The 22511-nt window shown below is 48.8% G+C and overlaps 2 protein-coding genes across 3 annotated transcripts in view; one reads left to right on the top strand and one right to left on the bottom strand.

The window, feature by feature from the left end:
* Positions 1 to 1478: 1478 nt before the first annotated feature.
* On the bottom strand, positions 1479 to 14399 carry NCSTN (nicastrin). Its single transcript, XM_006096909.3, has 17 exons — positions 14208 to 14399; positions 12811 to 12915; positions 10372 to 10495; positions 9825 to 9946; positions 9245 to 9390; positions 8366 to 8516; positions 7953 to 8062; positions 7562 to 7714; positions 6785 to 6889; positions 6533 to 6610; positions 5516 to 5688; positions 4103 to 4205; positions 3895 to 3990; positions 3532 to 3619; positions 3123 to 3280; positions 2678 to 2890; positions 1479 to 2141 (listed from the first exon to the last, which is right to left on the bottom strand). The coding sequence occupies exons 1-17, from the start codon at positions 14272 to 14274 to the stop codon at positions 2019 to 2021; spliced, it is 2115 nt and encodes a 704-aa protein (XP_006096971.1). The 5' UTR covers positions 14275 to 14399; the 3' UTR covers positions 1479 to 2018.
* Positions 14400 to 14425: 26 nt separating this feature from the next.
* Positions 14426 to 22511, top strand: part of COPA (coatomer protein complex subunit alpha) — a 40917-nt gene continuing 32831 nt past the window's right edge. For both annotated transcript variants that reach the window (XM_023760679.1, XM_006096908.3), the window contains exons 1-3: positions 14426 to 14561; positions 18223 to 18336; positions 18531 to 18604. In XM_023760679.1, coding sequence (XP_023616447.1) covers positions 14522 to 14561; positions 18223 to 18336; positions 18531 to 18604 — 228 coding nt within the window. In that variant the 5' untranslated portion in view covers positions 14426 to 14521. The remainder of the gene's footprint in view (positions 14562 to 18222; positions 18337 to 18530; positions 18605 to 22511) is intronic.

Here is a 22511-nt window from a genome sequence, read left to right as displayed (position 1 = left end):
GCCCCCTCACTGGTACCCAATTACTTCCCTGCTCCCCGAAGCCACAGCAGGAAGAGGAAGCGCGCTGTCCGCTGGGAACCTGTTGGCTGAGGGAGGTTCGGAGCCAGCCCAGAAGCAGCGGCAGCTGCGCTCAGCTCCCCGCCAGCGCAGCCCGGCTTCTCCAGCTCAGCCTGGGGAGGGTGTGTGTGTGTGTAGAGGGAGAATAGCGTGCATTTCCACTGCCCAGAACCCCACACACACCCCTGAGGGAACTTGGAGAAAAACCGCCTCCCCTCAGCAGGATTGGAAAAGGTAAACATCCCGGTCAGGAAACTAAGAGGAGGGTTTGGGATTCTGAAAACGGCCAGCTCTTTTCCATCTCTGCAGGCCCCCCACCCCCACCCCCACCCCCTATGTGGGAGACAGCCTCTTGACCTGGTGAGGGGAGGAGGCTGGCTCCAGCCCCTCCTGCCAGCTCTTCCCCCTCGGCTGCCTCAGCCACTGCCCATCACTTGGCTGTGCTGCCACTCACAGCATTCTGCCTCCATGAAGATCCAGGGAACTAGTGTCTCCAGAGTCCCAAACCACTCGCTTTGATCTGTAAAATGCCCGCCATCAACAGAAAGCCTTGTTCCCTGGCAGGCCACCCCAGGGCCCTCTCTGCCTGGCCCAGCCGCTCCTGCTGACCTTGGGGCTTGGGCACTGAGTAGCTCACCATTCCCGAATGTGACCGGTGTTTTCTCTTGGCTCTGCTTCCACAGCGGCGAGTCTGAGTCACACACGTGCTCCTCTGTGCAGCCTTCCTAAATGCCACCACACTGCCCCAGCCCCACTGTGTCCACCCGGCACTCTGGGTCACACCTCTTCGGGAGTGTATGTCTCTCCCCTCACCCATCTGGGAGCTACTCCAGGGCTGTATTCCCTTCATCTCTGGACCCTCCAGGATCCCAAAGTGAATAGAGAAATGGCTGTCAGCCCAACCAGTGTGGTTCAGTGGTTGAGCATCGACCTATGAACCAGGTGGTTATGGTTTGATTCCTGGTCAGGGCACATGCCCAGTTGCAGGCTTGATCCCCAGTAGGGGGCGTGCAAGAGGCAGCTGATCAATGATTCTCTCTCATCACTGATGTTTCTCTCTCTCCCTCCTCCTTCCTCTCTGAAATCAATAAAAATATCTTTAAAAAAGAAATGGTTGTCAAACACAAAGGTGGGGAGAAAGTCTGCTAACACTGTCCGTGTGAGACAGAACCAGGCTCCGGAAGGAGCCCTGCTTCCAGGACTCCGGCTGGTGGTGACAGGGCCTTCCTCCCCGTGCCCCAGACCCAGGGGAGAGCACATGGTAACAACTTCGTGACTTCCAGGTCCCGTTCCCATTCCCAGAACAAGGGAGCCTGGGACACATAACAGGTCGTGTGGATAATCCTATTTTAATGAAACCCATTATTTATATATTTACATACACCACACACACACACACACACACACACACACAGGAAAAGAAAACAAAAATAGACATTACAGCTTAAAAAAATGACAACTGAGCACTGTGGGCTGGAGGTGGGATGCCCACCCCGCAGCACACCCGCCCCAGATCCCATCCCCCTCCTCAGGGCATCCTGGTATTGTCCCTGGCATTCAACCCTTGCCATTCCTCCTGGCCAGGAAGGTGCAGAGGTACAGGTGGGGTGGGGAGCGGAGGGAGGTCCAGGGCAGGGTGGACAGAGTAGAGGAGGGATGCTGAAGAAGGGTAAGTTAGGGTGGATGGCGAGGACTTAAACAGGAGCAAGAAGCTGCTGTATGTCATCCCGGAATCTGGCGGGAGAAAGAAGAAACGGGAGAGGGAAGACTGGAAGGGCTGGGGGTGGGGTGGGGGGTGGATGTGTTTCTCTCTGTCTCTTTCTCGCAGTTCCACTTCTTTATGTTCATCCCAGCCTGAGCCAGGCTCAGGGAGGGTCCAGTGACACACTAGTGGTTTCTGTCCCAGCAGGACAACTGATCTAGGAAATGAACCACAGAGCTGGCAGAAGCTGGGGTTCTCCTCAGAAAGACACAGAACCCGGCTCCCGGGGAGCAATGAAGAGGACATCAGCTTTGGCATTGATGCAGTAGGTGATGACGAGAGAGCAGACAAGGACGCCAAAGCCCACGGCCAGGGTGATGAGCTGCAGGGGAGACAATGCGCTCAGATGATCTCAGTGCAGTTTGGGGTAATTGCTTGGGGCTGGGAGCCAGGACATCGGATTCCTGGAGCTGGCTCTAAGCACCAAGTACTGAACAATCAGAGCAACATCTCCGCAGGCTGGAGACTAGTCTCCCCTTTTTAGAGAAGTGAGGTCCCTCTGTTCTTGCTTCTGTCTTGTATTACGTAGACTTTAAGCACCTTGAAGGCAGGACCCATGACTTCGATTCTCTCGTGGCAATGACACACCTGACTGACTTGTTTCAGGCACGCGTTAATACTGACTGCCTCCTCCCGGGAAGGACTACCTGGGGACACAGGGCTAGGAGTGTCTCCTTGGGCTCTCTGAGAGCACAGCTCCAGCAAGAACACAGAACCACCCTCTCGGTGAAGACAAGCTTCCTAATGGGGCATCCGAGCGGACAAGGGACAGATTCGTAGTAGGTTTTGTGGCAAATCTGGGCGAACGGGAGATGAAGGGGTCACACAGATCTCTGCCACCACCTCTTTCCATCTCACCTCGAGCTCTTTGCTGGCTATGAGGAATATCCGGGCGCGGATGTCTTTCCAGCGGCTCTCGGTCCAGGTGGAGTACTCAGTGGAGCCCCACTGCCCGAGTTCGAAGGCAGGAGACACGGCCCTGACCAGTCGGGCCGTGGAACGCACACAATAGGGGAGCCGCTCTGTCCCGTTGGAGTTCAGGGGGCCCTGAACCCACATGTACTCATACAGCTGCAGGAAGACAGGCCAGAGCAGGGGCTGAGGCGCTCCTTTCTCACTCCCTCCCTTCACCCTTTAGATGGCCCTTTCCATTTAGGCTACTGCCCGTTCAACACCCACGTTCAAAGGGCTACATCCCTCCCCTCTCCATCCCAAGCCCGTGGGTCCAACTGGGCCTAGGAGATCCTCCAGTTTCCCAAGGGAAAGGGGCCCTCGGGGCACCTCCGACACCACTACCACTCACATCCTTGTTTTCACTGGGGACTTTACTTGGATCCTGGCACTGCTCTCGGGTCAGGTCGACGACCTTGCCAGTCAAATTTGCCAAGGCATACTGCACAACGTAGGTGGTGTTGGTGGGGCTGGACACAGCGATGTAATGCTGAAGAGGCCCCTGGTCACCTGGTCGGACGCCACAGGGAAGGGGGATTTGGTGGACAGAAGGTGCAGGGCAGATGGGCAGAGACAGAAGAGCCCCCAGGATTGGCCAGAGCCAGAGAGGAGAAGAGAAACAGAAAGAAAGGGAGACAAGGGAAGGCGGAGGGGAGAGAAGAGAGGAAAAAGAAGAAAAAAAAGTCAAGATTAAAGCAAAATGATGGCTTTTTCTCTCTCCCTTCCCCGGGCTGGTTCCCATTCCCACACCAGGTGCTCACCCAAGTAGGAGCGCAGGTCCTGCCGAAGGATCGACTGGAACCACGAGTTGTTGGCTCTGACCAGGAAGCCATAGAGCAGGCGGGTAACCTAGGAGGGGGCAGGGAGAAGAGAGAGCTCGGTGACATGGAGCCCAGGGACAGAGTGAGCAGTGGAGGTCAAGTCATGAGACAGAAACCAGGCTGGCCAGATAGACTCTGGGTTGGGGAGGACAGTGGCTGGCTCATGAGGCCCAATTGGGACTCGTACGGGCACGGACAGGCCTGCAGAATTCCTAGGTGTGGGAGACCAGGCAAGGGACACAAAGGCTGGGGCAGCCTGCTGCACAGATGGACAGAAAGGAGCCAGGGCCCATGTGTTCTTACTGTGTGGGGATCGGCCTGAATAGTGTCCCTGAAGTTGGTTCCTCCTGCAAGCTGGTACAGTGCACGTCCCAGCACCGTGGCCACATCTGCAAGGGCCTGTGGTAGGTGAGGAGGGAGACTGAATGGCCCACCTCTTCTAACCCCAAACAGTACCGTTCTAACCACTGCACTGTGTCCCCTGCTCCCACCCAGCCCGGGCCAGGGCTACCTTGGCAGTGTCTGTCACAAAGTCCAGGTCCTCTTCAGGGCTCTGCTGTCCAGGGTAGCTCACATTAATGTTCTCAGCAGTGTCGTAAACGCTATGGTAGTAGCTGCCGGGAAAGCCAACACGAGCCTTGGCTACACTCAGCCCCTTCCTCCCTCAAATGCCCCTGATGCAGCAACATGGCATTTCATTTTTCACCATCCAGGAAGGGCAGAGAGATTAGGATCCCACACTGAAGAAGGTGTGGGGAAAGGGGAGGTAGGAGTGGGGGTGGCAGCGGTTCGTTAAATACAAAGAGTTTTCTGACAGATGAGGCAGAAAAGGTGAATGAAATCAGAATGCAGGAATCTCCTCCCCGAGAGATCTTTAAACACAGACACTTCTACGGCATGTGGTGGAGGTGGAGGATGGCTAAAATGACTTCCGGTGAAGCCTGCCGCGCATCAGAGCGACTGTGGGACTGTTCCAGCGAACATGTATGCCGAGGGGGGCTGAGCAGAGGGGAGCAGCACATCTGTTCACAGATATGAACACGACGCTGGGTCAAACCACTCCGACGCTCCTTGGGGAGCCCCCAGGAGACAGACCTTAGAAGCAAGGCAAAGAGAGCTCCCAGCCTTTACCATCCATGAATGCCCGTCCCACACAGAATCAAGGCAGCCACATAAGCCCAAAATGTGTTCAAGTGATGAATCAGCCTCACCCCAAAGTGGTATGGATGACACACTGGGAGAATTGACCGAATGCACCAGAACGGCTGCTGTCCAAACTAAAGGAGAAGTTGCTACTTGGTTGTGGTGGGAGAACCTGAGGGGTTAGCCGTTCAGCCTGAGTTAGAAGTTCTCCGCCCGCCCAGGGCTCAAGTTAGAGGCAGTTTGGAGGTGTCTAGGACCAGGAGAGAGGTGACTAACAGGCCTCACCCCTTATTTCTGGAGCTCCCTCACCTGTAGGGGACACTATACCCTCACACTGCACCACATGGCAAGAACATGTGGCATTTCAGAGTATGGTCTGCGGCAGCCCTGGGTGGGCCCCAGGCAGGGACAGCTCTCCGTCCTACACCTCGAGAACCCCCTCATCATACCAGTGCTCTTGAGATGAGGCCTTCTGCCGGCAGCCCTGGGGAAGTCAGGCCCCCAGAGAGCTTGGAGGAAGTGGAATCATAAGCAAGGACGACTGAGCAGGAAAGGGCTAAGGGGAAAATTGTTCTCAAGATGAACATCAAGTCAAATGAGAGGACCAGGTTACATAGAAGTCGGCCACTGAACAAAGAACACAAAGGCTGGCTTTGGAGAGGTGGTGTGGGGAGAGGGGGGAGCAGTGGTCTTTCTCGACACAGCCATCTCTCTCTCTGGACCCTTAACTGCAGCACAGACTCTCTGGGAAGGAAGAGGATGCACGCTAGGTCCCGCTTACCGGTTATGGAAGACAGTAGCATGGTCAGTGAGCACAACACCAGAGATGTTTCGAGCTCGAAGAAATCGCTGCAGAGAAGACGGTGGGAGAGGCTGGGACTGGTTCAGCCTGCGGAGGACGACGGTAGGGACGCCGGCGCCACTCTCCTCCAGTGTGGTCAGGAGGTGCTCCACCTGGGGGTGGGGGTGGGGGTGGACGGGTTAACTCAGGGGAGGCTGGGGAGAGGCAAGCAGGAGGCCTTTTAGACCTGAAATGCATCCTACTTCAAGCCCCAGCTTGGGGAGCTGCCTTAAGCCCTCCTAGATCTAAATTCCTCAAGCATTTTGGGATCAAGGCCTCCTGAATCTCCTGCAACTCCTATCATCCTTTTAAAATTATGGCCTAATGAGGGAGAGGCCTGTGTTTTTCATATTTACAGGTAAACCCTACTGTCTTCAGAACTCTGTCTTATCCTCAGTAAAAGCTTCGCTTATTTGTTGTACAGAATTGCAGGGACAAATAATAATACAAAACAGGGAATCCAGGTGGTAAGGGCTGTAGAAGCTCAGAGCAGAGATAACGCTAAAGCTGCAACGGCAGGAAAAGACCTCATGGAAAAAAGGCCTACGGCTGGGCGCTGAGAGGAAGTAGGAGCTTGAACAAGTAGTGAGGAAAGTGGAGGACATTCTGGGTTGGGAGTCTGACATGACAGGAATGGGGCAGCATGGCCTGGACAACCGGACCTGGGGGGCAGCAATGAGAGAAGGGAGCCAGTCACTACCCTGTCCTCAATGGGCAGCAATGGCTGCGAGGCGCCAAATGATCAGAGAACGACCGCCCCATGGAACCAGTGACAGGAGCTGAGCTCACAGTTCCTGCCGGGGAGCTGTAGCAGCCATGGTGTTCACCCGTTAACCAACACCCAGCTGCAGGTCCTGTCTCTCAGCCGGGGGGCTGTTGGGGAGAGGGCCAGGGCAAGGAGGTGCCCATATTCTGAGCTGTTGAAAATAGAAGTGAGGGGAGAGAAGCTCAGGTTACCTGGCTCTGTACGGACTTATTTTTCTGAGACACGGGATCTGTGTGCATCCAAAGCTCGAGTGACTCTCGTAAGGCCACCTGGGGGAAGGATGAAGAAGCAACACTTATAATCAGTCTGCCGTTGTGGGAGAAAGGAGTGGGATCAAGAGAGAAGTCAAGAGAAGAGGAGGTGATACCTGCAGTGAGGACAACAGAACAAACGAAGAGGGACCTTTAAGTAGAAAGGAAGGGGCGAGGACACACGCTGCACACCTGTCTCAGCTCCACGAACGAGTCGATGTTCTCTAACTGCACAGGGAACTTGCCCCTCTCCATATCATAGACCATTCTCGAGCTGCCAATGTAGTCAAACGTTTCCTGAGGGGTAGAGATGGGTGGGGAAGGGAACAGAGGGATTCCCAAGGGTTAGGGCAGCCTGGGGTCCTTGAGACTAGATCAGAGCTCTCATGAGGCTAGATCAGGCCACTGTCTCATGGCATCTCAGCTGCAGGCTGGCTTTTGCAGTCATGTGGCTTTCCTCCTCCCTACCCTGCTTCCCAGCTATGACTCTCCCCCACATGTATGTATCACATGATTTTTTGAGCCTAAAAAAGAGTAGAGCAGCCTCAGTAAGGCCTGAGGCAAACATCAGCTGCTATGTGCTGCTTCTTGCTCCTCCCTTATCTCCATCAACTCAGCCACAGCTGCTGTTCCTTAGTCCAGGGCCAGGCTTGGGGGTGGGGGGTGAGTCAGGAGCCTTAGGGCTCCTGAGTGGAGGTGACAGTAAAGGGGCACAGGGAATACAAGTAGGAGAATGCCTGTAGTAGATGGAATCAGTGGGGGAGGGCGGGTGGGCAGTACACCACTTCCAGGTCAGGATGCAGAGCCCTCCTTAAATAGGGGTCTCTGAACGGGAGATACTTGTAGGCACATCCAGAAGCTCTCTGCTGAATAACAACTTAGGTATTGAGATCTTCCCCAAATGGCGACCACTCCCACCTTTCTCGCCCACCCCCATTCCTGGCCATCCCACTCAGGCGGAGCCCTTACCCCCTGGAAGAAGACAAACATGACGTTGCGGGGCAGGGTGGTGACGTCGGGCGCCTTGTACAAAGCTTCAGCGGCAGCCAGCTGGGTGACGAAGGAGGCGACAGCACTCTCAGCCCCTGGGGCCACATTCCAGAAAAAGGAACGACTGTCCAGCTGGGTCCAGCGGAGAAGGCAGGGAGGTACACTTTGAACATGGAAATGAGGACCAGGCCCAGCCCCCCTCCTGTTTCAGTCAAGTGAACACTCATGTGGCGAAGCGAGTCCCCCAGCCCAGGTCCCTCTCCATTGGAGGCTCCCACCGTAGCAACTCTAAAACCTGCCATGCGCAACCGAGGCCTGCCTGCCCTTCCTGTGCCAGCCCTGCCCACCTTGCTCAGGGGCCAGCGCTCACCTGGGTGGCAACAACCACAACCTTGTCATCAGGCTCTAATGTCCCAGATGTATTTATAGGCTTAAGCATGCTCCAGACGTTGTAGTCGGACAGGGGGTCACAGACGATTTCTGAGCAGGACACAGACAGTGAGACATCAGCTGGTGTCAGGGTCTTATAGGTAAACAACAGCAGGTATGGGAGGCGCCTCAGACCAGTGCCCATGGCCTGTCAGTCACCTTCTCTCTCTCCACTGCTCCACGTTGGTTTCTCTGCCACTGTCCACTTTAGGGACAAGGTATGACTGTTGAGAATGGTTCCTACTTCTCCCACCAGTGCTCACTGCCTGTGCCCACTCCTCCCCCACAGGCCTCCCAACATGCTGGTGCCTTACCTCCACCCAGTACACCCAGCATGCCTCGGGCCTGTCCTACCTGGGTTGATGCTAAAGGTGCTCTGGATAGAGCTGCGCCGCATGCAGGTGACAGTGCTGAGGACCGCGTGCATGTGTGAGAAGAGCTGCATGGCACAGAGCGGGAAGACGGGTGCGGAGCCGTTCTGGCTCAGGTTGTGATCTCGATAGCACTAGAAGGGGAGAGGGACCCACTGAGGCAGCTGGCTGGGAGTCCCGCCCATACTTCCCGGAAAGGGGAAGGCCCAGCTCTATCCTGAAGCCACTCCCACGCCTGTCCCGGAGTTACAGTTGTCCGGTGCAACCGCAGGATCTATAAGGTCAGAGAAAAACTCACTGAGAGTTGTGAAGGGGCACAGTCTCAATGGCTTAGCTGGGAGCAGATGAAATTAACCTGCATCAAATGACCTGCATCAGTGACTGTTTTAATGTGATTTGATGTAAAGAACCCTGGACCGGAAATCTAACGTCAAATTCAAGTCAGCTTGGACATCTTCTGACCATGTAACTTTGGATGAATCTAACTGCTCTGTGTGATAAAATGAAGAAGCTAGACTAGAATTAGAGAATATTAGAGCGGAAAAGAACTTCAGACATTACTGAACGGAATCTCTCAATTCCTAGTCCAGTGCTCTTTTGATCTTAGGGTTCTTAACCAGGGCTTTATACCTTGTTTCATATTAAATATCCTTTACATTTTCTTCCAGTCTAAACCCCTTAATGCAGGAAAGGCAGGAGAGAAATGGGAGGGGAATGTAAGAAAAATAAATTTCCTGGCTCTTCTTGAAGCAAATGTCTTTCAGAGGGAGCACTAGTGGAATGAGAGTCCCTCCAAACAAGAGGAGAGCCTGAGAAAGCCTTCTTCCTCCCTGGAATTGCTAGGAGCTGGCAGAGTCGTTACCTGCTTGATGACGTTGGTTTCATTTTCATCTTCAAGAAGAAAGATGGGGAAACTAAAGTCTTCATAAGCCAAGCCATCACCCAGGTAGTTCCACTGTATGTCCCTGCAGTGCGCAAACTCTGGCCCATAGGAGTTGGAGTAAAGGCCTGAAGAGGAGGAGGGGGCATAGGATGTTGGGACACAAGCACTTAAGGACCAGCGAAGGCTCAGATATTACAGGGTCGGGACTAAGAGTTCCAAAAGAGGGGAACCCAAAGAAGCAAGCATCAACCTGTCACCACCCACAATAAAACAGGCACCGGTATCAGGGAGCCCTAGGCTGGCCAAGTAGGGGTCTGAGCATGTGACAAGAAGCAAGAATGGAAGGTCAGTGGAAGAAGGGGAAGCAGGAGGGGGAAGGGATGAAAGGCAAAGAGCAAGAAACACTATATTCTGTTTGGGTGTCAGTTGCTCACGCTACACACAGGTTACCCACCCCCGCCCCCACCCCCCCACAACACACACACACACAAAGACACAAGACTGATGCAACAATGAGCTCTGGGTGACAGCAGGCTCCGAAGATCCTTCGGGCTCTTACCAAACCCATCGTTGGGACACTGCACACTAGGAGAAAAGCCTGCGGCGGGACTGGGCTTGGCTAAGGACACTGCGAGACCAGCAATTCGACTGGTGCTCCCCTTCAGCTTCTCCATCACCTTCCTAACAGGAGGGAATGACAGGAAGGAAGACAGGAAGCTCATCAGGCAGCCCAATATCCTGCCCCCCGGGATGGAAACAAATGGGAATTAGGGGAATCAAACTTGTTGACTCACTTTTTGCCTTTTCAGCCTCTAACTTCTGAGAGGACCATGACCCAATCTGAGCTCAGGACTCAATCTCATCTACCCTGTGTTTGTGTGACCCTGGGCACCCCTCCTTCCTCCCTGGGGTCCTTACTCACTAGAGTTCTACTTACAAGGTCACCGAGATAATTCCTGTTGACAGTGACCTTTCCTTGTGAGGAACACCCCACCCCCTGCCCTGATCAGACCAGGGAAGCCAAGGGAGGCTGTCACTCACAGTGTGGGACTGCCCCTCAATCACCCCCTCTGCATGCAATCTCCAGCAGACACATCAGTTTTTACCTGGTAAAGAGCGTGCCCTCCAGCAGAACCATGTAAGGGGGGTTGGGGCCATCAGTCAGCACCCACTGCAGGTCCTCTTCTTTCTCCACTACGTGGATGACCCCTGTGTCCCCGCTAATGGAAGCTGCCAGGACAGAATGGCTCAAGTTAAAGCTCCCACAGTTGACAATTCTGACTTTGATGAGACTGTGCAGATCATCTATCCCCAAACACGTTACAAGACATTTGGGTTAATACAACCACGTCTAGACTTGAACTAAGAGCGGAAAGGCCCCGTTCCACCTGAGGACTATCAGGAAGGAATGGAGAACAAAAGAGCCCAAGAAGTCTACTCAGGAGGCCTTGTTCATTAATCTTCATTTTCTTGCTTTCTTCCCTCAACCTCATTTAGCCAAATATACAAGATTCTAGGACAGCAGACATAAAGTGTTCAAACCGTATTTTCTCCAGAAAATGGCAGGCTCTAAATCTCTAGTTCATTGTTCTGCCACCGAATCTTCCTTTGTGAAAACATGTGCGGAATCCATTGGCCTCAGTAGCTTCCCTAGACCTTCATTCCTTTGCCCCATTTGAGAGCAGCTTTACTTGCTTTTGGCCAGTTTTAGGTAAAGTTCATCAAGAACTCTGAGGTCTCTTCACTGATGGGCCTTCAGTGGGCTAGAGATGTGCTGGTATTGATTCTCCTCATTTCTGGGGACCTAGAGTTTCCAAAGACCCTAGGCTGGTCACCCTCAGCCAGGAGCCGACTCACCCAGTAGAGGAAGAAGATAAGCTATGACACTGAACTTCAAACACCTGGATTCTGACCTGGGTTCCAGTGAGTGACTATGTAGTCTTACGTAACTTGCTTATTTTCTCTGGGCCTTCAGTGAGAAGTTTTTCCACTCCTATTTATCTCATACTGTGGGGACACATGAAAAAAGGAAAGAAAAGAAGGAACTAAAAAAAAAAAAAAAAACCACCTACATACGCCCTTTGAATACTTTAAAATGGTCCAACAGAAACAGAGCATTATAATCAGAAAATCAAATCTGGGTCCATTTCTCCTTAATTTTATCCTGCTAGCAACCCTAATTAAAGACATACAGATATGATGAAGGAAGGCTTACAAATGAGTAGGCTGAAAAGGAAACAAGATCTTAATGAGGAAGTGGCCAGAGTCCAGCTCCTCCCCGCTCGTTTCTCCGCACTGGCACTTGGCTACTGCTCTGCTTCCCACAGGGCTGCTCTAAGAGCCTGCAGCAGAATGACTCATTCCCAAAGGTAATATCTTGGAAGCCAGCTCCAGGATAGTCTAAGCTCAGCCCACAACGGAGCTGGCTGTCTTCTACCCACAGACCAGTTTAAGAACTAAGTCCAACAAAAATTTTATTTGGAACCAGTTAACCTACTCCCAGCACCTCCTGCAGCCGAGACATGGGACAGTGAACATGGAGTATAGCTCAGGGAAGGATTGGGTAGAAAAGTAGTAACTGTCGCCTTGAGCAAGTGTTTCACTTATCTCCTGCCAAATTGAAAGGTCTCAGGAAATCACAGTACTGCTGAGAGCACACTACTTACTCAGCATCATCAATAAACATCTATTAAAGCTCTGTGCAGGTATATGCTAACTGTTTTTATAGAAGTGAAATTCAAAGGTGACCAATTTGATGACGAAGGAGCCAAGATCTGATTCTGTTTCCTGCTTACCTGAAAAGCAATCTGACAGAGCTACTTACTACCCCCAGAACAAAATCTGAAGACAGCAGGTTAAGCAGAAGGAGAACTGGGATTCAACCTTTAGACCACAATTTTTTCCCCCTTTCATAGTTTTGTAACCATGTTGTCACAGTACCCTGTTTTGGAAAACATTTACAAAGCCTGAAGACAAATTCAAATGCTTTACTAATTCGTCTTGCAATTATATGGCTGTCTCAATGCCTTCTCTTCAAATAGTTTATTGCCTGTAAAAGGCCATTTTGGTTCCCAAAAGATCATTCAGAGGGCAGGTGATGACTGCTACATAGAATATGAAATGTCTTTCTCCTTAGAAAACAGCATAGTTGTCTACTTAACCTACTGGGTGGTTAAGAGTCCTGGCTTAGAACCTGGACCACCAGGACTCAAATCCTGGCTTCATCACTTAATAGCAGGATGACCTTGGAAAAGTTATTCAACTTCTTTAAGTCTCAGTTTCATCACTTGTAAAATGAGATAATAATAGTAGCTACGTCATGAAGATTAAATGAGATGCATGTTTAAGAAGTTTAGTATGCAGCACTTTCTAGATGTTAGCTCTTCCTAATTATCTTGCCTGGTTTGACAAGTGGTTCTCTACCACCTCCCACCCACATAGCTTAATTTGTGTGCTGAGACTTCTAAGCAGGATTTAGATCTTTATATCTAGGCCACAGTCTGAAATATCCACAGCCACAAACACAAATCCCAACCTCAACTCACAGTGGCAGCCAATCTGATGAGTAGCATTGAGCAGACGGACGCAGGGAGCTGTTTTATTTAAAGGGATGTAGATCTTCCTCTCCACGGAGTTTCCCCCACACAAACCTGATCAGAAGATAAAAGGTGTTAGAAAAAATTGAGAGATGAGAGCACTAGCCTCCATCTTGTCATTAGCTCACTGTATGGCCTGGATATATAATACTGTCTGAAACAGGACTAATGTCTACTCTTCTCACTTTTTGGGCAAATTATTGGGACACCCAGCTATGTGCTTATTACATAGAGCAACGGACAGTGAAGCTAAAAGAGAGAAAACTTCATTTGTCAAAGGAAAGGCATTTAACCTCAGAGGTACCAGCTTCTGGTTGCATGGGTGACCACACTTCTACTTTTCTGCTCATCTCCGGAGAAGCTACCGCCTTGGATACGGATACGAAGAGCAAACGTGGAGACTCATTCCCCCGGGGGACACTCCCTACAACACGGTCATCAAAAAGCCCACAAGTTACAGGGCCTTGGGAGCTGGACACAGTCCCCAGTGAGGAGGGAAAGGAAAGGGAAAGAACAGGGAACTGGCCTCAGGGGCCTCCTGAGGGGAGACCTACTACAGGTGTATCAAACTGCAAGGACGAATGGGGAGAAAACCTATGCCACACCCCTGTCAGTTCATCCAGCACCAGTAGCTGATTTATGTGCGCATAGTGTGGGGCGGCTATAGTTTCTCCTCTGGGGATCTTGGGAACCAATATGGATTTGGGGGAAGGCGTGGTCATGGTTATACACAGGCACTTAACCTACTGGGTGGTTAAGAGTCCTGCATTTTTAAAGCTTGACAGCCTAGAACGCCATATACCATTATAAATGCCTAACGTCCCTTGAATCATTATTTCACGGTCTGCACTTAAGAGTACCCACATCCTATTTTTGTCTCACTTTACTGATGAGACAAACAGGCAAAGCACAGGGACGCGGGTTGATGGTGGAATCAACAGAGAAACAAACGAGGGATCTAGTTTCCTAATAGCGCTGCCCTGTCCCACGAAACACGGCTGCTTTCACCTTGAAACGTCTAAACGCCTTGGGGAGGAAGCTAAGCTGACACCTGTCCTCCTTGATTGTGGGTGGGGTGGCCGGGGACCTGGGGAAAGGAGGCATCCGGATCAAGTGAGAGTCCAGGCGGCGGCCTGCAGGAGGACCTGGGGCGACCCGACGAGGCACGGGGCAGAGGGGACCTTCAGGTCCCGGGAAAGGGGAACTTCTGTCGTGGGAACCAAAGAGAAAGAGGATTTCCAGGGCGGGAGGACGGCGGGGCGGCGGGAACCAGGAGGCCGACCGGAGGGTTCTCCTCGCAGAGTGGAGCTCACGGGAGTGGAGCTCACGGGTCGGGGAGGCCTCACCTGCCAGGAGGACGCAGAAAGACAGCAGGCGAAGAAGACCCCGACTTCCCAGCCCAGCCGTGGCCATCTTCCAGCCGTGGCCATCTTGCGCCTCGGAGGACCGGAAGCCTCGGGCTCCCTTCCGCCCGGCCGTGGCCTCTCTAGGCCACCCTGGCGCCGTCTCGGTGGCCAGGAGCGGCAGGGACCGGAAGTTCGTGTCCGCGGGAGCTTCCGGGAGCCGCGGACGCTGCGGCGGGCGGCTGACTTGGAGGCTGCTGCGGGGCGGCGGGGAGTGGCGGGGCGCGGGTCGGACCTGGGAGCCGTGGGCCTGCAGGATGCTAACCAAATTCGAGACCAAGAGCGCGCGGGTCAAAGGTAGTGGAGCCGGGGGGCTGGGTGTCGGGGCGGCGCTGTCACGGGGGACAGCGGACCGACGTGTGGGCCCGAGCGGCCCTGGTGCGGACCCAGAGGAAGGGGGGCGGGAGGGCGGTTAGGCCGGCGGGCGGCCCTCCGGCCGGTTCTGCTTGTGCGATGTCCCTGCGGTTTGATCACCTGTAGGCCCCTTCCCTGCTCTCTCCCTCCCCCTCCTCACCCCGGGCCGTGTCCAGCTCCCAAGGCCCAGCAACCTGCCGGCTTTTTATTTTATTTTAATTTTTCATTTATTGATTGATTTTAGAGAGAGAGGAAGTGGGAGAAGGAGAGTGAGAGAGTGCCATAATGTGTTATTCCACTTATGTATGCATTCATTGATTGATTCTTGTATGTGCCCTGACCGGGAATTGAACCTGCAAACCCCGCCGGCTTTTTGAGGACCGTGTAGGAGGGAGTGTCCCGGGCGATCGAGTCTCGACCTCTGCTCTTCGTATCCAAGTCTGTTCGTATCCGAGTCGGTAGCCTCCCCGGAGATGAGCAGTGGCCGCCTCTCTTAAGGAGAAGGAGGCCTGGGCCGCACCCGCTCAACCCGGAGCGCCTCCCTTGGCTGTCATTTCTCACCTGGAAGCAGGACATAGAGGCCTGTAACCCCAGCAAAGGCTGAGCTGGCTGGGGTTGCCGGATGAACAGTGGACACCTCTCTGGTATTGTTCGCGGTTTCTCTGAAATGCAGATTTAACTGGGCATCTTTATTTCCTAAACATGGCAAGCCTAGAGCTTGAGTGTCAGTGGATGGGCTGGAGGGCAGGTGGCTGAAACTGTAGCGGTGGTCTCTTAGAACGTTAGGATGGGGAAGGCAGAGAAGTAAGGGCTTCTGAAATTTGGGAGAAATATGTATCTTGACTGTTCAGTAAGATGCCACACGGCAAGGTGGGTAGGAACTTAGCTTGTGGAGTCAGGTGGGCTTGCTTCGGATGCCGAAAGATCCAGTACGCAGGGCGCCTTACTTAACGTTTCTAAGTCTCTCTTTCCTCATCTGTAAGGTGTGAATAAACATTCTCGTACAGACAGAATTAATAATGAGAAAGTATGTGAAAAGTGCTTATTACAGTGCCTGGCATAGACTCGGGCTCAAAACCCAGAGGGCGCTTTTGAGGTGAGAATAGATGCTGAGCAGTTTCTAAATCTTGTGAGAATGTGATCACGATGAGTACCATTAAAAATTCCTGGGTGGTTGAAATGGGTCTTTATAATCATTGTATTTTCTGTTCTGCTCCTAATTTTTTATTGGGCAGTAGAGAAGGAAAGTGGGGGAGGGGGGGAGAGAAGGAAAGGTGTCATAATATTTGAGAGTGAATATCCATTCATGAGTGTTCCTGTGTATCATACAGGAAAAAAGTGAACAAACTAATGAAAAAAATGTCAATTTAGAGAAGAAATGTTCAATAAACAAATGAAAATATTATACACCTCACTGTACACCTAAAACTAATACAGAACAGTATTGAATGTAAACTAATTTTAAAAAGACAGAATTAAATCTTGATAAAAAATTTAAAAATAAAACGAAAATATTATACACCTCACTAGTAATTAAAGAAGTGTAAAAAAGAAAGTGAGAATACCTTTATTTTTGGGTCTTAGATTAGTAAAATAAACAAAACAAGTAACTGATAACATCCCATGTTGGTTAATGTGTGCAAAATGGGTACTTTTAGAAAATGACCATATATATATATATATATATAAATATATATACACACACACACACACACGCACACTATTTGACTATATATATATAGTCTTTTTGTAGTCAAATAGTATCTATCAATCCCATTTCCAGGTCTTTATAAAGCAGTAATAATGCAAATAGGCTATATTTGGAAGTGTCTCAGTTTGGCCCTGTTTTCTGATAGAACAAAAGTGAAGGGGAAAGCTTTAATGCCCATCATTAGAGTTATGTTAAGATGGCACATTTGTACTTTGCAGTTGTTAAAAAAAATGAGGTTTTGTTTATATGTACTTAAATATAATGAGTCGCATGATAAATAGTTAACTAATAAAAGAAGTTTGGCCCTAACCAGTTTGGCTCAGTGGATAGAGCGTTGGCCAGCAGACTACTAGTAAAGGGTCCCGGGTTCGATTCCGGTCAAGGGCATGTACCTTGGTTGTGGGCTTGATCCCCAGTAGGGGTTGTTTGGGAGACAGCTGATCGATGTTTCTCTCTCATAGATGTTTCTAACTCTCTATCTCTCTCCCTTCCTCTCTGTAAAAATCAATAAAATATATTTTTTTTTAAAAAGAAGTTTGGCCCTAACCGGTTTGGCTCAGTGGATAGAGCGTCAGCCTGCAGACTCAAGGGTCCCAGGTTCGATTCCGGTCAAGGGCATGTACCTTGGTTGCAGGCACATCCCCAGTGGGGAGTGTGCGGGAGGCAGCTGATCGATATTTCTAACTCTCTATCCCTCTCCCTTCCTCTATGTAAAATATCAATAAAATATATTTTTAAAAAGACGTTTGCAGAGAAACTGTTACCTTCATTTTCATAAAGTGTATGGTCTGCATTAAAAATTGGAAAGGATACACTCTAAACTGTTAGCAGTTGTTACTTCCTTAAACTTCCATTTCCAGGCATGATGGAATAATAGGGACCAGGTTTAGCTTCCCACCTTAAACAACCGCACAACTCAACAAAATGTATAAAACAGTTTCAGACATTGGATGACAGCCACTGCAGGAAAGTGATTCTTGATAGAAGGGAAATAAACAAGATGAGTTCTATGATGGCTTTTAGCTTACTACCTAGGGAGAGTTTCCAGGCTGCAGTGGAGGGAGGGGGCAGAGCCTTGTGGCCTCACTGAGGAGGACAGAGTTTAGAGTTCGGGGAAGCCAAGACAGCTAGAATTTGCTGGGCAAAATACCAGAAAAGAGGGAGGTGCTCAGAGAACACCTGAGTTCTGCAGGGCATCCCGTTAGGCCTTTGAGTACTAATGCATATGAGGAAAGGACCCAAGGCCTGGAAAAGAACCACTGGAGAAAAGAAGGCAGAACTCTCTGAAGCTCACGTAGGGCTGGGAATAGTTTGTGTTCCTACTAGCCAAGATGGAAAGACCTCCTAATACTACAAGGCATCACACAAAGACCTCAGCAGGGCATTGCCTTAATAGTAGTGTCAGATTAGACCTACACTAAAGGCTACTGTTGACCCACGCTAATAAAACAGTCTGGTCGGTGTGGCTTAGTGGTTGAGCATCGACCAATGAACCAGGAGGTCACGGTTCAATTCCTGGTCGGGGCACATGCCCAGGTTGTGGGTTTGATCCCCAGTGTGGGGTGTGCAGGAGGCTGCTAATCAGTGATTCTCTCTCATCATTGATGTTTCTATCTCTTCCTCTCTGAAATCAATAAAAAAATTAAAAATTTTTATAAAACTTAAAAGCAAGTCTCAAAAGGGTTAACTGATTCCAAATAACTTAACTGAAGCCCAACAATATTTAAAGGCATGTAACAAAAATCCAGGACCTTATAGCATAAATTCACAATGTCTAGCAATGAATGAATAAATGAACGTAGAATTAACCTAAGCTGTTCCTTTTTCTATCAGAATTGACAGGAAGTGACATTTGGGCCTTAGCTCATTGGACCATTCTCTTTTTTCCCCCAGGACTCAGTTTTCACCCCAAAAGACCCTGGATCCTGACCAGTTTACACAATGGGGTCATCCAGTTATGGGACTATCGGATGTGCACCCTCATTGACAAGTTTGATGAACATGATGGTAAGATAACTGTTTATAGGAGGAAGTTAAAGATAGAAGTATTGTCTTCTGGAGTAGTTTAAGCCTTGTTTGACATTAATTCCTTAGGATTAAATAATGTGGAGGGAATAGAACTGAAAAATCCTGAATAAGAACCACCTTGGAGATTAGGAAGCATAGCTCTCTTTACATATATTGCCTGCCTTCTTCTCCAGGTCCAGTCCGAGGCATTGACTTCCATAAGCAGCAGCCACTGTTTGTCTCTGGAGGAGATGACTATAAAATTAAGGTACAGAGGGTTAGACATTACTGGAGTAAAGGTCAGAAGATGTGGGGTTTGGGAATTGTGGAAGGGATTAAAAAGCAGTAGTACATCTTATCATAGAGAGCTCATGATTTTGACTTTATTTAGCAACATTTATTGAATGCTTACTGTGTACCAGACAATTATTTTTGGGGAATTCAAAAATAAATAAGACAGGGTCTCTGGTTATAAGGAGATTTTATTTTATTAGAAGAGATAAATATATATCCAAATAATAGCTGGGTTAGTGAGTAATATAATAGTGAGATAACCAAAATGGAATAGGGGAGGGCAATTCAGGTACAAAGACATAAAGGCATGACATAGCTGGATACATTTGAGAAACTATAATTAGTTTTGTGTGGATAAAATCTGGAGAAAATGAGAGAAAGGGGTGATCTTAGCACTTTAATTGAAGTGATCATGGAGTTTGCATGCTCAGGAGTTTGGTTGTCATACAGATAACAAGGAAACATTAAAGGGGTTTGTATAGAGGAGTGATACCAGATTAACACTTTTTTTTTTTTTTAAATATATTTTATTGACCTTTTACAGAGAGGAAGGGAGAGAGACAGAGAGCTAGAAACATCGATGAGAGAGAAACATTGATCAGCTGCCTCCTGCACATCTCCTACTGTGGATGTGCCTGCAACCAAGGCACATGCCCTTGACCGGAATCGAACCCGGGACCCCTCAGTCCGCAGGCCGATGCTCTATCCACTGAGCCAAACCGGTTTCGGCAACACATTTTTTAAAAAAAAGATTACTTGGGTGGCAATGTAAAGAAGAGATTGGATGAATTGGGCAAGACGGGAGGCAGAGATACCAGTTAGGAGACTGTTGTATAAGTCCATGTGAGAGAAGAACAGCATCTGAGCTTAGGCAGTAGCATTCGAAATGGAGAGAAAGATTGATGTGAACACTCAAGAAATGAATTCGTCTTTTGCATGGATATTGGCGGGATGGTAAGGGAAAATAAATGAGATTATTCATATCAGGTTTCTAGATTAGGTCACTGGGTGGAAGATGTACTATTAACCAGGAAAGGAAAAATAAGAGGTACGCTTTTCTAAAGTGGAAAAGGGTGGTGTGTCAGTCTGTTTGAGTTACTGTCACAACATACCTCGGACTAGGTGGCTTATAGACAACAGAAATTTATTTCTCAAAGTTCTGGAGGCTGGAGGTCCAAGGTCAGGGTGCCAGCATGGGTGAGATCTGATGAAGGTCCTCTCCAGGAAGCAGACTGCTGACTTCATTGTGTACTCACATGGGATCTCTGGGGTCTCTCTTATAAGGACACTAATCCTATTCATGAGGGCCCCACGCTTATAACCTAAGTACCTCTGAAAGACCTCACCTCTTTAATACCATTACCTTAGGCATTTGGATTTCAACATATGAATTTTGGGGAGGACACAGATGGGTAATGAATACTATCTTGGCTCTGATGTGTTTGAGGTACCCAAAGGCATGTCTGCACTGGAGATATATTTGGGAGTTGTCATCATGAAGAAGGGAGCCAAAACAGAAGTAGTTAGAACATATCACTCAGGAATCACTGAATGAGAAAACAAACTCATTTAAAAGATGGAGGAATTAAAGTTAGTACAGGAAAGAATGATTTGAGAGGTTGGAGATGAACCAAAAGGAAAAAGCAAAGGCTTCTTAGATACCAAGGAAGGATAGAATTTTAGGAAGGAGAAGGTGGTCAGAATAAGATAAAGACGAAGTAATCTTTGGAGTGCTTATTAGTATTTAGCAGGGCATTAGTGATCTTAGCATTTTAATGTGAAGTGAGGAAGCAGAGACAGAATATAGGTAATTTGAAGAAGCTTGACTGTGATAAAGGCCAAAGCTGCAGCTAGAGACTTTGAATCTGTATAAAAAAAAAAATCAAGCCAGGTGTGGCTCAGTGGTTGAGCATCAGCCCATGAACCAAGAGGTCAGTGGTTCGATTCTAGTCAGGGCACAAGCCCAGGTTTGATCCCCAGTATGTGGCATGCAGGAGGCAGTCGATCGATAATGTTTCTCTTTTATCAATGTTTCTATCTCTAAAAATCAATAAAAACGTATTTTTTAAAATATCGAAGTTTGCACTCTTTACTTTCATAAAAAAGTTTTCCCAAAACAATATTTTTTAATTTTTTTAATATATTTTTATTTATTTTAGAAAGGAAGGGAGAGAGAGAGATAGAAACATCAATGTTGAGAGAGAATCATTGATCAGCTGCCTCCTGCAGCCCCCTACTGGGGATTGAGCCCACAACCAGGGCATGTGCCCCGGACCAGAATCGAACCGGGGCCCCTCAATCTGCAGGCTGACACTCTATCCATTGAGCCAAAATGGCTAAGGCCCAAAACAATATTTTAAAAAAGGAGTTATTGTCCACTTATGTGAAATGTCCAGAACAGGCCAAATTATAAAGCAGAAAGTAGATTAGTGGTTTTCTAGGGTTGGTGGGGGCAGTAGTTGGGAAGAAATGGGGAGTGACTGCTAATGAGTATAGTTTCTTTTGGGAGTGATACTTGGTTCTAATATTGATCGTGGTGTGGTTGCCTAACTATGAATGTACTTAAAACCATTGAATTCTATACTTTAAATGGATGGATTGTATGAGATTTGAATTATATCTCAAAGCTATAATAGAATAAAGAAATTGTCTTAGCTAGCTGCATGCTGTGGTTTTAATTTATATTTCTCTGATGAAAGGGGGATTATCTAGAAGTCATGTTTATGGATCATTTTATTGTTTGCTGTATCCATATTTTCAAAGAGTAAGATAGGAAGCCCAGCAAATGATCAGTCTACAAATCCTATAGGTACTTAAGGATCCAGAGTTCTGGGGTTTGATAGAGGACTATCAAGGAGCCAAGACAGTTTGGAGCTAGATATATGGAAGTTTAAAACACTGAACTTTAAAAAAAAAACAAACCCAAAAAAAGCACTGAACTTTATAAGAGGAAAAAAAGTCCAATTACAGAGTAGTATTTGCAGTATGACCTAATTTTTTTTTTAATATATTTTATTGATTTTTTTACAGAGAGGAGGGGAAAGGGATAGAGAGTTAGAAACATCGATGAGAGAGAGACATCGATCAGCTGCCTCCTGCACGCCCCCTCCTGGGGATATGCCCGCAACCAAGGTACATGCCCTTGACCGGAATCGAACCTGGGACCCTTGAGTCCGCAGGCCGATGCTCTATCTGCTGAGCCAAACCGGTTAGGGCATGACCTAATTTTTGTGTGAAACTCCAACTCTATTGTATACATGTATATTTACATATAGATCAGCGGTTCTCAACCTGTGGGTTGCGACCCCTTTGGGGGTCGAATGACCCTTTCACAGGGGTCGCCTAAGACCATTGGAAAACACATATATAATTACGTATTGTTTTTGTGATTATTCACTATGCTTTATGTTCAATTGTAACAATGAAATTGGGGGTCACCACAACATGAGGAACTGTATTAAAGGGTCGCGGCAGTAGGAAGGTTGAGAACCACTGATATAGATGATTCATGAGATGAAGGTGAAGGTATAGGATACTTTCACTTTTGTGTTATTTACCTTTTCTCAGTTCTATACACACCTGTTGAGCACTAAGTGCTAGTCACTATATTATGTGCTAGAGGTATAGTATTTTGCATAATGACAAGGATTCTGCCTTTAGGGAATTTATATTCTTTTTTGTATGTTTTCATTTATTTTTAGAGAGAGAGGAAGGGATGGGGAAAGAGAGAGAGAAAGAGAAACATCAATGAGAAAGAAACATTGATCGGTTGCTTCTGTACATATCCTGACTGGGGATCAAACCTGCAACCTGGGCATGTGCCCTGATGTGGAATCAAATCTGTGACCTTTCACCGCAAGGGATGACTCTCAACCAATTGA

This window comes from Myotis lucifugus, unplaced genomic scaffold (genome assembly GCF_000147115.1).
Source record: "Myotis lucifugus unplaced genomic scaffold, Myoluc2.0 scaffold_190, whole genome shotgun sequence".
Lineage (NCBI taxonomy): Eukaryota > Metazoa > Chordata > Mammalia > Chiroptera > Vespertilionidae > Myotis > Myotis lucifugus.
Note: the sequence above shows the minus strand (reverse complement) of the source record. Positions and strands in the feature narration are given on the sequence as shown.

Bases quoted from the DNA above. Each gene is read 5' to 3' on its own strand.
- NCSTN (XM_006096909.3), bottom strand. From the start codon at position 14,274: ATGGCCACGGCTGGGCTGGGAAGTCGGGGTCTTCTTCGCCTGCTGTCT. The intron at 8,063-8,365 runs GTAGGACAGGCC...TGTCCTGCTCAG, and splicing joins CACCTTTAGCATCAACCCAG to AAATCGTCTGTGACCCCCTG. The intron at 6,890-7,561 runs GTAAGGGCTCCG...TCTACCCCTCAG, and splicing joins TGTTTGTCTTCTTCCAGGGG to GAAACGTTTGACTACATTGG.